We start from the raw sequence: 14869 nt of genomic DNA, 5'->3' as shown, positions 1-14869 counted from the left end.
TTGTCATTTCATAGTATTCATACAACTCATACACAGACTGTGGGCATGTAAAGCCCTTTGAGACTGTAAACAGTGATATTGGGCTCTAAATAAACTTAAACTTGAACTTGAACTTAGACAGAGAATGTCCACCATGCACTTCCATGAAACTTTTAAGAGTGAAAATTTGTCAGCATGATTATAATCTAAAGAAAATGTCTCAACTGAAATTTTTGTCTTTTGTTAAATATAAGAAGCCTGTATGAATTACCAGTATTGATGGACAAACAACAGAATACTATCATTGACCAAATAAACAGATGAGAAAAAACATACTGTATACACAAAATAATCTACACAACGAGACCAAGAAACATGCTTTATTTTCTTATTTTTTAAATCTCAGATTAGCTGTTTTTTCCAGATCTATTAAATGCTAAACACAAAATGTATAAATCCTTAGGTCAAATCAGTTGTGTAATCAACTGAGAATCTTGGGTTTTTTGGTTCTGATGTAATGTGTGTGTAAATGTGCAGAATCTTGGGGTTTTTGGTTCTGATGTAATGTGTGTGTAAATGTGCACTGAAGTGTCCTGATCTGAATCCGTTTTCTTAAAAATCCGACCATCTATTTAATCAAAAATCCCGCAATCACTTGTTATGGAAATCTCTATAACAATGTAGACTCTCTGTCATACATTGTATTAGACTGGTGGTTAATGCCCATTTGTATGTAATGTCATTCTAAAATTCAAGTCTCTTACTAATCTAAGATTGTGAAGGACTCTCCACAGAGCTGAAGTTTCACTGTCTGGTTGCAGGTGAGTTGTCTGTCCTTGTCCTCAGTGCACTGGTCAGTGGGTTTAGTGCATCTCCTCCTTCATAAAGAATCAGAGACACAGAAAACATTATTACTCTGCTCTTCACAAACCTCACTTCCATTTACAGAAGACACTAATGTCCAGTGTTATATGTGCCCTGTTAAATTGGTCTATGACAAATCAACAAGCTCAGTCAACAGCAGTCTCTACATTTCAGTGTCAGATTTCTTTTAGATATTTCTTAACTTGAACTGTTTAAAGATAAAAGTAAAATGGTTTCAATGTCTATTCCTAATGCAGAGAAGTGTAAAAATGTACAGATACAGACCCCTCAACAGTCAGAGTGCAGTCTGGGAGTATCTGAGAGTGCTGCAGTAACCTGATTCCCTCTTCCAGTAATAAACCGTCATCACCAGCTTTAAAACTTCAATACAGAATACAGGCATACTTTTAGTTAGCAGTCAAGTACACCTGGACAACAAACTCAGTCAAAATTACAGTTTAAAAAGCCTCATAAAATGTACGCTGATAACCAACCAGATGTTGTTTCATAGATAGGCGTTGATCTCACCTGACTCCCTGTAGACTGGGGCAGGTCTGGATGAGGGAGAGGATCCTGGAAGCCCAGCTCTCAGTCAGACTGCTCACATTCAGATCCACCTTCTTCAGACCAGACACAGAGCTCAGGAAAGACAGGAGAGCATGAAACTGCTCATCTGAGTCTGGACATCTGTAAGAAAAAAGTGATAAACAAAGACATGCACAACATGTAGCCGGTGGAGAGTATTGTAGTAAAGTATCAAACATCGGACCTCAGGCAAGAACCACTTGTACATTCACAGTTTCTGAACAGTACTTCAGGGTAGCCTTATATAAAGCCTCGTATGCCTTATCTATTGCCTTATATGGCTTTTTGGCGGGGGGGGGGGGGGGGGGGGGGGGGTGAGTTATGCTGTGACTTACAGAAGCCATTGATGACAGTTTTGTGAAGTTGTTAGTGTTTGCTGGATGTGATGTGGCAAAGCCCCCACAAGCAATTCACTTTATGAAACCACTGGAGGAATCAGTATAAAGTCAAAGGACATACCTCTGTCTGGAGTCTTTCATTCTGTAAATTATCTCAGTGAACTTTGTCCAGTTGATGTTGGATCTCTCTGATTGTGGACCAATGAAACTGATTTCTGAGAGCGTTGGAATAGTCTGTGGGCTGGAAATCTCCAAGAATCCAAATATACATCTGTTATATTTAACTGACAACCTGAAACCCAGGCAGAGACACACAGCTGTAGTCAGTTAGTTATCATACGTCATACGACAAGCAGAAATATCATTTAAATAGTTCTGACAAGACAAAAATTATTGAAAGTACATACAAAACTGCACCTAAACTGTGGAACCAAGAAGTATTAGAGAGGCAGGCTCAGTGGACAGTTTTAAACGGCAACTAAAAACATACCTTTTTAGTCTAGCGTACTATTAGCAATTTTCTCTTTTGTTTTAGCAATTTTCTCTTTTGTTTTTTTCTTTTTTTTTTGTTTTAATGGTTTTTATTCATTTTATCCATTCCTCATTCTTTAAAATTCTTTTTTTTATTTCATTTAATCTATTCTTTTAATGATTTTACTCTAAACTGTTTTATTTATTAATTTTGACAATCTCTCCTGTTTTATGTCCCCTGAATTATGTGGTTTATCCTGGCTTTTTTGTATTGTGTGGTCTATTTACTACCATTTTATTTATTTTATCTATTTTATTACTTTTTATTATTATCACTATTATTGTTATTTTCTTTCTGCTGATATGTAAAAGCACTTTGAGCTACATTCTTTGTATGAAAAGTGCTATACAAATAAAGTATTATTATTATTATTATTATCATCATTATTATTATTATACAAGCTTTTAACTCAAAGTAATCTGTCAGTACTTAAAACAGAGTCATGAAAACATCTAAATTAGTCCCATCAGACTCATCCCAGTTTAGATATTTCAAAATTCAGTTTGCCATAGAGTCTCTGTGCAGACCACAGTAAAAATCAATCTGACTGATTTAAGTCTAAAGTCACAGGTTAAGTATACACAGTTGATTTCTGTCTAATTACAAGGAATCCAACTGCTTTCCCAATGGGAACGAGAGTGAATATCATGAAAAGATCTGGCACTTTTTGTAAAATGTATGTCAGATATCTTGACTAAGACTTTTTTGTTTTGTTTTGTTTTGTTTTGTTTTGTTTTGTTTTGTTTTTCCCCCATGCATTACTGTTATATAGAGCTGATTTTAATACATAATCCAAATGTTTGTAAAGACTGACACTTCCTCTCACACCGCAAGAACAATACCCCCCACCTCCACCCCAACTCCACACATCTACAGATCTACTCATGGCATGAACCCTTGGTCCTTAAATCTCAACTCACTCAAAATTCTCCCCACAGAACTGAAGGTTCACGTTCAGGTTACAGTTCTGTGTCCACTGGCTCTGTTCTGTGCATTCGTCAGTGGGTGTCATGCATCCCATCCTTCATAAAAAACCAGACACACAGAGCACATCACCACACTACTCCTCACAGACAGAAAAAAAATAAACGCATGGACACAGAGAGAGACATAATAATCAGATATTACTGTTGTCCTCTATGCTTTAATGTCTATAATATTACATATGCATTATACCCACCAATGTCTAAGTGTAGTGCTCTGTTCCAAAATATGGACTATTAACTGAAACTTGTCTGAGCCATCAGCACCATCCTTATTAAAGTCTGTATCATTACTATTATCTGTACTTATATGTCTGCTTATTAATGATTAATTCCAGAAGACATTCAAAAAGGTAAATTAATTAATTTGTGTGATGGATGGTTTTGGGTCCAACTGTGAATGTTAAACTATTACATATTATTTGTCAATGTGACCTGTTTGGATAATGGGATATCCACAACAATAAATAAATAAATAAATCATATAAATATAAAAATAAATCAAAGTAAATGTTAAAAAATTGAGAGGATATTGAAGAGTAAAACAGATCCATGTAAATGGAACCGACACAGACCCCTCAACAGTCAGAGTGGGATCAGGAACCTCCTCACAGTGCTGCAGTAACCTGATCTCCTCTTCAAAAAATAAATCCTCCCCATCTTCACCTGTTTTAAAACTAAAATAATAACAACCACAAAAATACACACACGTTATAACTGCAAACGTGATCAGGTGTGTTCAAGGTGATCATGTTTAATAAGCGTTATACTAATTATCAAACATACACATGTAAATAATTGTACAGATGATTTCATGATCAAGTATTTCTCTTACCTGATGTCCTGTAGACTGGGGCAGGTCTGGATGAGGGAGAGGATCCTGGAAGCCCAGCTCTCAGTCAGACTGTTCACATTCAAATACACCTCCTTCAGACCAGACACAGAGCGCAGGAAAGACAGCAGAGCATCAAACTGCCCATCAAACTCTGGAGAACTATAAGAATAAAGAGAATAAAGATGATGAACACACAAAGACACACACAACGTATATATCCAGCAGAGAGTGTTCTAGCAGAGCATACAGCAGACACGGAGCGTAGGAAAGACAGCAGAGAATTAATCTGTTCATCCAACTCTAAATACCAGTGGGAAACGTTCATCATCAGATCAATAAAAAGATGAGTGGAAGGAGAGAGAGAGAGAGAGAGAGAGATGAGCTGTGTTTTTCAATTCAATTCAGCAACTTCCCCACTAATGTTAGAAGAAGTGTAAAAATGTGTGTGTGTGTGTGTGTGTGTGTGTGTGTGTGTGTGTGTGTGTATCCACAAACAGTGCAATGTCAGCGATCATACTTTTCTCTGGAGATTTTGACTCCATAAATGATCTGGATGAATGTTGTCCAGTTGATGCTGGATATCTGTGAGTGTGGACAGGTGAGACTGATTGCTAGGAGTGATGGTTCAGTCTGTGGGCTGGAGATCTCTGAGAATCTTAACATCCATCTGTTATCTTCAACAGACAACCTGAAACCAAGAAACAGACACAGTTAAATATACAGAATTACTTCATGAAATCTCACAGCACAGACATTAAATCATCATTTAGAGAGTGTATCAGAGAATATATATTCACTACACAGTTATCATGTGCTTCATTTTATATTGAGGAATGACTTCTTATGTTATTACTTATACTATGAGTGAAAAAAAAACATGTCTATAACCCAATATTGAACTATGAGAGTGGTTCGAAAGATTTTCTTACCTGAAGTCTCCATTTATGACTGAGACACTGAGAGATGAGCAGAAGCTCTCAACACTGTCTTCATTCACCTCAACACTGTCAGTCAGAGCACAGAGTCAACTAAACACAGTCAATAATCAACACAGATTCAACTAAACACAGTCAGTAATCAACACAAAGTCAACTAAACACAGTCAGTAATGAACACAGAGTCAACTAAACACAGTCAGTAATGAACAAAGAGTCAACTAAACACAGTCAGTAATGCACATAGAGTCAACTACACACAGTCAGTAATGAACACAGGGTCAACAAAACACAGTCAGTAATGAACACAAAGTCAAAAAAACACAGTCAGTAATGAACACAGGGTCAACAAAACACAGTCAGTAATGCACATAGAGTCAACTAAACAAAGTCAGTAATGAACACAGGGTCAACAAAACACAGTTAGTAGTAAACACAGAGTCAACTAAGCACAGTCAGTTATGAACACAAACAAACATAGTAGATAATGAACACAGAGTCAGATAAACACAGTCAGTAATGAACACAGAGTTAGACAAACACAGTCAGTAATGAACACATAGTCAACTCATCACAGTCAGTAATGAACACAGAGTCAGATGAACACAGTCAGTCATGAACATAGAGTCAAATAAACAGTAATGAGTAATAAACACAGCTCTCTCCATATCCAGCCTCTTCTCTATGTCATATACAGTCAGTAATAAACCCTGTTGTTAGGCAGATACTGTAAATGTGTTTTCTGAATGATCTGACCAGACATCTGATTGACCATCACCAGACACAACATTCATTCAGAGAACACACACACATCACGTACTGATACAGAGGTATGAACTAAATGATCTAAATATGATTCAGAAAGATGAGCATTGTCTACCAAAACAATGGAGAGCAATAAAGAAGAAGAAGAACATTGTTTGTAGGTGAAGAAGAGAGACAGAAGAGAAAACATTCAGATGTCATTTGTTTTCATTAATGGACTGAGACAACTGTTACCTTATGTACCCTGGAGCCGTTTCATTTTGGAAAACCTCGCTGAGCATGACAACAGTGCTGGTAGTGATGGTCTTCACTGTGAGGGAAACTAAACCTAATGACCTTTGTTTGTTGAGAGAACTTAGGACCTGCTGCACACTGTGATCTGACAGGACACTGTTTTCTAGTCTGTGGGAAATAAACAAATAGGTCTCAGTACACACGCACACACACACACACAGACACACAGATAGTATTCTTATCACTTAAAATTCATGAGCAGCTCACGGATCATCACCCAATGGAATTTGTGAGTATTTTCACATTCATTTCTTTTTAAAATATGAGCTTTTTCAATGTCAGATGAGCAAAAAGTGATCATACCTGATAAATGACACTGGAAACAATTAAACAGTATCATCCATGAACAGGTGTTTTACATGTAAGTGATTTCAGTGATTATCAGTGGTGTGGGTATGAGTCTATATTATGATCTATACATTCATCAACAGCTCAAGAGACATATGAACCAAAGAGAGAGAGAGAGACAGAAAGTGAAATATAGATAGAGAGAGAGAGAGAGAGAGAGAGAGAGAGAGAGAGAGAGAGAGAGAGAGAGAGAGAAGCAGCCCTGACTCCAGATTGGTGATACAGCCAAAATAGGTACCACGGTAATTTTATTCAGTATTGAGATCCATGACATTTATCATGATTTCTATGAAGAATTTACTGTAAAAAGAATTTACTGTACAGTACAACCCAGCTGGAAACAACTGAGAGACTGCTTGTTTGCGCATGGGCACTGCACAGTTTCCAATAATAAATTAAATAGATGGTGAGACTCAAACTGGGATCCATAAATGGACCATCCTAACAAAACATTTCACATTTTGAATTTTACCCATAATATACAGCATGTTAGTTTTCTGAAGCCCTGGTTTTTGAATGTTTTCCTTGGGACCCCATCTGTAGTTTGGTAAAAAGAAAAAAAAATGCTACCATATCTGTTACCTCTTTCTCGTGTTTGACTGAGTGGAGTGATTCTCTCACAGTTTCGGTGAGAAACCTTTGTTTAGGTCTTGTCGTTCCCTCTGGTTGTGTGAATAAGATGAATGGTGACTAAGAACAATGCACTCATCATTAGACTCTCTGCATATGCTGTGTCAAGTGTTTCCCTTTAAGGAGGCTGAAAAGATTGGTTCTGTTCCCAGCTGCTATATGAACATTGTCTTTGAAAAGTTTGCAAGTTAGGATAGACTGATTCAAGTCAGATTTGGCAAACTGTTCCAAACCACTTACACATTACTGAAAGGTAACCCTTTTTTTTGGAACCAGTTCTTCTTTCTCAGAGATGCCATGCTCTGTTTACAACCAGATTAGTGTGTAGGGGACGCAAAAATATAAGAGGGTGTAGGGGACACAGAAAAATCTGTCAAGTAAACCTCCAATATGTATGACTGCTTTAAAGGTACCACTCCATCCATGACAGACTAATTTACTGGTTTACTGGTGTGGGTCAGGATGAGGTCTTTATCTGGGGGTGTTATTCTGGGCAATATCAGGGGTTATGGTGTAATAAAGTGAATGAGAGAGTGCGTCTGGGAGCAGCACATGAGCTCTTATGATAATACAATGTATAGTAACTTTGTCTCACAATACTTTCGATATCTCTGAAGAGCATATGAGGCATAAGATTAAAACCAGTCATGCTATAATACTGTCATACTGCCCTCCCCAAGTTCTGTGGTATGATGTCTGTGAACTTTACCAATTAACACAGGTTATCTTGGACATGTCAACATCAAATGTAGTAATTTTAAGAGTTGCTGTATAATCAGTGCCAAAACTATCATCTTATTACAAAATATTAGTGTAAAACCAAAATCAAATGAAATAACTAAAAAGTGTGTGATGTGTTAGGACTGTATTAACAGTTGTTACCCTAGGAAACTCAGGTTTTTTCCTTCTCCCAGAGCTGAGACAAGAACACCAACATCATCTTCTGACAGGTTCTCTACCGTCAACCTTCAAAATCAACATTTCAGCAATCACTTCATAAACCAATCAAATCAGTCTCAATTCATTAATTACAAATAAAGGGCCAACCCACCGAATTAGTAAAAGCTGTTTGTGGGTAAAGCTGAATGAGGTTACTACTGTTGTTCAGATTTGGTCAAAATCAAAATGTGTAATTAGATGTGGTAAAGTAGTGAGGTGTGAACTCTCTATAGGTCAGTCAACTCTGTACAGAGGTACTCACGCTAACTCCTCACTCCTGCACACTGCAGGCTGAAGAATCTTCAGTTTTTCTGATGTGATACTGCAGCCCATGAGAGAGAGTCTTTTGATGTGTGGACAGAACTGTAGACAGTACTGCAGCACCCAACAGTCTGTCCTCCTCAGGGGAATACCAGCAAGATCTATATTCTCCCAAGTTTCAACAGCTTTCTTCACAAAGTCCTCATCATGGAGCTCATAGAGACAGTAAAGAATGAACATCTCCATATCTCTATGGAGGTTCATGTTCCCTTCTTGAAGGATTTGACTCTTCATGGTCATATCATTGGAGGGTTGAGCAAACTTCCGCATAATGGGAGGTGTTCTGTCTCTTTCTTTATAGAAACAGATGATCCATTCCTTCAGCTCTGCTTTTATGTTTGGGGAAACAGAGAGGTTGTGTGTTTCCATGAGAGAAATGTTGACCTCCTCATTGGACAGACCACAGAGAAACTGGATCACTGGCAGGAAGTACAGTTTGTTATTCCTCTGCTGTTCAAGCTGTGTTGGGTCTAAAGATTGAAGAAGTTCTCTAACAATGCTCTGGGACTTCTCTTCATTCAACAGAGCGTAGTAAAGAGCAGTGAAGAACTCCTGAAAACTGAGATGCATGAAACTAAACATTGTCTCCTGGCGGATTTTCCTCTTAAATAGAAATTTACACAGAAAAGGATTATTAGTAGGATCTGAGACTGTTTCAGAAACACTCTTCTTATCAAACAGGACTTGCTGTTCCAGCATCCCTCTCTCTGCCAGCTGGCCCAGACTCCTCAGCAGGCTGGGGACAGACTGACTCAAACCCTGGCAGTGGTGATCCAGCAGAGTGGACACAAAGTCAACATATATGGAGGTGGCTGTATCCAAACCATTGGTTAATTCTGTACTATCTTTGTGTCTCTCCCTGAAAACAGTGCAGATGATCCAGCAGATCACAGGGATGAAGCAGGCAGTGAAGAGGGTTTCATTTGCCCTCACAAGCTCATATGCCTGTGTCTGTAAGAGCTGATCATCTTTAAAGAACCTCTGGAAGAACTCCTCCACACCCCTCTCCGAGAAGCCCATAATCTCTGTGAAACGCTGGGGTTGTTTTTTGAGCAGCTTGCTCAGTGTGTCTGTAGCTGTAGACCTGGTGGTGACCAGCAGGAAGGACTCAGGCAGCAGGTGTCCACTCAGCAGGGCTTTCAGAGTGGACTCAGGTGAGGCTGGAGTTTGGACATCAGTGGGCAGAGACAGGTTGGACATGTTGTCTTGAGAGAGTTTGAGTTCATCAAAGCCATCTATGAGGAAGAGAACTCTCTCTGGTGAGTGCTGTAATATCTGTGAGATCTGTGCTGGTGTTAAACTCTGACTGTATCTCAGGAGCTCCACCAGACTCTTCTCTCCAGAAATTTGGTTAATCTCTTTACACTTCAGGTGAATAATAAAATCAAAATGGTCTGTATAGACTGTTCCAGATGCCCAATCCAACATAATCTTCAGAGCAGTGAAGGATTTGCCATTTCCAGAGTTTCCCTGGAGAATAACTGCTTTTGGAATGAGTTCATGATCATCTGGACTGAAAAACTGCTCCACAGTGATGTTGCTGTACTTCTCACTGTCTCTGGCACTGAAGAACTTCTCTCCTATGGTACGAATCTCTTTCTCTCTCTCACTCTGTTCTCTGTGTCTCTGAATGATCAGCAGCTCAGTGTAGCGGTCAGTCAGCAGCACATGTTCACCAGGGAGGGAGTTATACTCTGTCACATATGCATACTCAGAGCAGATCAGTTTCTTATAGCCATCCTTAAAGTTTTGTGAAGTTTTTCCTAGAAAACAATAAGGACATGGCAGTTATCAAAGCTGGTTATTATTATCCAAGGTAATCTGAATATATTCTGCAGCTGATCTGTCAGAATAAGAACTAATAAAACAGAAGAATGACTAATGAAAAAATAAACTGTGACAGGAGAGTAAACTCATTTTACATCACACATAGAACTGTAATAGCAGCTAATAAATTGGTTTTGTCATGTGCTTTTGTTTATTTTGGTTTTTCCATGTGCTCTGGCCCCGCCCCTCACTTATTGTGTCATTGTGCTCACCTGTCTCTCGTTGAAGTTGTATTAGTCTGTCTATTTAAACCCTGCCTGGTCTACCCTTTGCCCCCCCCCCCCCCCAAAACCCAACCCCAACCCAACCCCAACCCAATCAGACAGAAGGCTGTGTTGGTCTAGCCTTCTGTCTGATTGCCTTCTGTGTTTGACCTCTGCCTGTTTTTTGACTATTTTTTTGCCTGTTGGATTTTGCCTCTGCCTGCCTGCCTGCCTTGCCCTGCACCTGTTTTTGAACCTTTTGCCTGTCTCTGGAATTTGCCTTTGTCTGTTGTTTTGGATTGTTCGCCTGCTTCTGACTGCTCTTTGGTATGACCTCTGCTTGTTTTTTGGATTCTGCTTTCTGTCAAGTGTGTTGAAAGACTGTTGCCTGACACAATAAACATCTTATTCAGTCATTGGTGAGTCTGCAATTGAGTCTTAAGCTTTCCCTGACGTACTATTATTCCATTTCCACATGAAATCAAATCAAATAAAAAAAAAAAAATCTAAATCAAATCTCATTGTTTTCCAAAGAACTGGACAAACAGACTGATTCTGTGTCCTTAATGAGCTGCTGTCTGGTATGTATTGTTCCCAGTATCCTTAATGGAGTCTCTAAGCTCAACCCTCTGACCCTCTACTGGAGTTCCTCTGTTCTCTTACCCAGGTCTTGGAACAGGTGTGGCTCATGGTTCTCCAGAGCTCAATAAAAGATTTAACATGTTCAGCTAGAACCCAACCAATTCATTCATCTGGTTATCAACTATTATCTATGGACTGGAGACTAGAGCCTTCATACAAACGGATCACAATACAATAGCTTCTTTACAAATTGAATAACATTAAGGAAACCCACAGTCACAACTCATGTATATACACATATGTATTCAGAAATGCTTAGTCTGTAGTTAGTGTTAATTTGTTAATTATAACTGAGTGTGGTACTTACCTGGATTCTGTGAGTGTATGTCTGCAGGGTTACTGCTTCCTGTGGAAATGTGACAGTATCAGTTAAGAGTGACATCTGGAACTATAGTATATACTGTACCATTCAAAACAGAGGACACTGTACATACTGTAAAATATAGTCTCACTTGTACCTGCACTTATCTATAAATAATACTATTCCTTTGCACTTCTGTTTAGATGCTAACTGCATTTCTTTGGCTTTGTACCTGTACTCTGCACAACTACAATAAAGCTGAACTAATCTAATTTAATCTATCCTGGATTAAAATCTAACATACTACAGTCAGCTGTCTATGGATAAAATGTTTTTTTTTTCTGTTCTGCATTCTCCTGTTCTGATAAAAGGGGAGATGGAGAAAAAAAAAACAGTTTTTACCAGAAACATTGGTTATAACTGTAACATTTCCAGTAACTGTTGTGTGTGAGAGAACTGGTGCTGTGATGTGACCTCCAGTCTGAGCTGACGCACTGACACTCAGACCCTCAGCAGAGTGACAACCAACACTCTGCTCCTCTGGAGGAGAGAACAGAAAGAGGAAGATACAGAATGTGATCAACGTAGAACTGGAACAATGGGTTATTTTCCAGAAGGGTCTCCATAAGCTCTTCTGTTTCAATTATAATTATTGTTTTATAAATAATGGCACTATATATATATATATATATATATACACACACACTTATCATACTTATATGTGTATACACTTACATGATAAAGTTAAGTATGACTAACAGTCATATTTAATCTGGCTTCCACATTATCATTAGCTGTACATTTTAAAGTATATTGGTTAAGTAGGAGTGTTTAAAAAGTTCTGTCTTAGTTTTCCCCTTCGGATGCCAAACCCTCAGTTTTGATATACATAGGCTGACAAGGGCGGGTAAACGCACCAAAACAGTGGGGTTTGCTCGACAGATGAGACGCCAGTGAAGGAGATGAGCAGGAAGGAATTCTATTTCAAGGTTTGGTCTCCGCTTTCTAGCTTCCTGCTATCACGTACTATCGCTGTATCCATATACTGTTACATCTCTAAGGCCATCTACCCGGCTATACAAAAACACGTCTCAATAACCGGATACACCCTTTTTTCTTTTGTGCACGCGTAATATATATGGAAAAAAAAACCTGACCCATAACACGGAATAATGAAGCACAAGGTAAAAAACAAACAACAACAACAAAAAAACTTTCAAACTGTAACAAGGGGTAGGCTACATGCAGAAGCAAGAATGTAAGATGAAAAAATTCATCGGAGAACTGAGCAATACTCGAGCTCACGAAGCATACATTTGCACAAAGGATATAAAACAATAAAAAAAACAAACAAACAAAAAACTTAATGCGCTGTTAAACAAAAACACTATATTAATAATACAAAAACGACATTAGACATTATAGTGTAGTGACATCGCCATCCGAACATCCCACTTGATATACATGAATCGGTTCAACAACATATGCCTGTCCAATCTCACCGCTATGCACAGGCTACATAACATCCCAGATAGTGAACATAAATTGGTTCAGCGTTGGTTTGACACGTCAGTTTTGTGTTGGAAGCCCAGCGACGGCATTGTAAAAGTTTAAAGAAAAAGGCTGTTGTTTTCGGTTAATCCACACTTACTTTTTGGTTGCTCCATCTTCTGTCACTTAGTTTCATTTTCAAAGTTGAAGTCAAACCAGAAACGTTCAGTCGTTCCTTTACTCCAGTTAGACGTACTAAACTCGCTATCTCCTCCAGCTGGACTGGAGTGTGGAGCATTTACTGGAAGATTTTCCCTCTATTTGAAACACTGGAAATTCAGGGAGGTATTGTGTACGGCACACACACGTGCACATGAGTTCATTGTTTTAGTCAGCTAATCGAATATGTCCTTGCGATATTTTAGTAGGCTATGTTATGTTGAGTGTAATGTCTTTAGGCTATATCTTTTCAATATTTTTGTGAATGTATCACTCAAACTTGCCAAGAAAGTCAATGGTTGTCACTGAGATATTTCGTCATCGAATACAAAAAAACGACAAATCTGCGTAATTCAAGTCGTCAGCGCTTTTCTTTCTGACTCGGTCGGTTTTACTGAAGTGAAATTCAAAGATGATTGTTTCACATTGCAACAGCATATCCAGAACACTATTAGGATTTGTTGCTGGAATTAGGAAGCAGATGAAACCGAGAAACTCGTAACACTGTCTAAGCATGACAAACCTTGGTTGCAGTGTAAGCAATTCACCTCGTTTTTACCTGTGACGGAATCAATATCCAGGATAAAACAACTGTTATATAGATCTCCCTTGATCAAGTAGTGGCCTTCCATCACTCTAATCGCAGACAACCATTACAGAGAACACGTCCTTCAACACGTGGATGTTGATCCGGTGTTTTGAATTTCCCATGCGCGTGTTGTCCCATGACAGAATCGTTCGGTTTATGACACAGAGTACAGTTTTGTGACCAACTCGAGCCCCCGAAAATAAATAATCAAATAAAGAAATAAGTGTTAAAAAACCCCAAAAACAAACAAACAAACAAACAAAAAACAAAACGAATCTGTCTTGAATCTAGAGTGTGATGTTAACACAAATTATTTTAGAGGACGTAGCTTCCAAAACAAAAGTAAACACATGGACACCAATGAAAGTTCTTCAAATTGTATTGAAAGCCCTGGAAAAGGCTGCTCTACTCGAATAGTTGTTCCAGGTCTGACATTAGAGCCCAGCCACAGACTCGTTTGGTTATTATATAATCTACCTGTGAGATCCTGGCACATTAATTTCCCTGTATGCAGAGGTAGTGGTTAAATGAAATGGTCTACAATGTCACCCATAAGAAGGGCTAATTCACTGTAATATTGTATTTTCCATCTTAATGTAACCCACTGAATCCCAAACCTGCACGCTCCTCTAATCATAGCCATGTTAAAAGATGACTGCTGTATGTTATGGCTGATTCACAGACAGAATCTCCTCTCAGATGGATCAGATACAAAAAGATTAAAAGTCCAGAATTTGTGAAGAGACAGTTTATTTACTGTATCAATAGTCAAACAGTACAGGGAAAATAACTGAACATACAAAAAACAACTTCATATTCAGTGAACATTTAAAACATTACTGAGTCTCTGCCTATTGGACAATAACATCCCTAAGAAGAGAACACGTAGCAGCGGCAAAATAAAATTTGAGTGTGGAAGAGAGCCTGTTCTTCCTTATTTTCCTTGTAGGAATGAAAATCATTTAAATTAGCTGAAACCTGTCTGGAATCAGTCTCCCTGTATTCTCAACAAATGATTCAGAGAGAACACAGGGTCATAGCTCATTCCGAAACAGTATACATATGGTACACATTACTATCACTACATTACTCTTTTACCATTGATTAATTAAACTAAATGTGACAGTTATGCATGACCTCTGGAGCTATGTTCTGTACCATTCAAAACAGAACAGAGGAGTCTATAATGGATTAAATCTAACATAGTCAGCTGGCTATGGATATTGTATATTTGTATGTGGATAATGTA

The 14869-nt window shown here is 38.4% G+C and overlaps 1 protein-coding gene and 1 long non-coding RNA gene across 2 annotated transcripts; both read right to left on the bottom strand.

The window, feature by feature from the left end:
• Positions 1 to 644: 644 nt before the first annotated feature.
• Positions 645 to 1509, bottom strand: LOC115813115 (uncharacterized). The gene is made up of 3 exons (XR_004025289.1): positions 1372 to 1509; positions 1129 to 1224; positions 645 to 857 (listed from the first exon to the last, which is right to left on the bottom strand). It is a non-coding gene; the product is annotated as an uncharacterized LOC115813115 (long non-coding RNA).
• A 1705-nt stretch (positions 1510 to 3214) lies between these two features.
• LOC115811281 (NACHT, LRR and PYD domains-containing protein 3-like) lies at positions 3215 to 13019 on the bottom strand. Its single transcript, XM_030773428.1, has 12 exons — positions 12973 to 13019; positions 11724 to 11861; positions 11328 to 11366; positions 8654 to 10111; positions 8290 to 8536; positions 7971 to 8054; positions 6051 to 6218; positions 5046 to 5120; positions 4634 to 4804; positions 4117 to 4275; positions 3857 to 3958; positions 3215 to 3320 (listed from the first exon to the last, which is right to left on the bottom strand). The coding sequence occupies exons 1-12, from the start codon at positions 12986 to 12988 to the stop codon at positions 3215 to 3217; spliced, it is 2763 nt and encodes a 920-aa protein (XP_030629288.1). The 5' UTR covers positions 12989 to 13019.
• Positions 13020 to 14869: the final 1850 nt, after the last annotated feature.

Source organism: Chanos chanos, chromosome 5 (genome assembly GCF_902362185.1).
Source record: "Chanos chanos chromosome 5, fChaCha1.1, whole genome shotgun sequence".
Classification (NCBI taxonomy): Eukaryota; Metazoa; Chordata; class Actinopteri; order Gonorynchiformes; family Chanidae; genus Chanos; species Chanos chanos.
The sequence above is the reverse complement of the archived record's forward strand: the minus strand, read 5'-3'. Positions and strand labels throughout refer to the sequence as shown.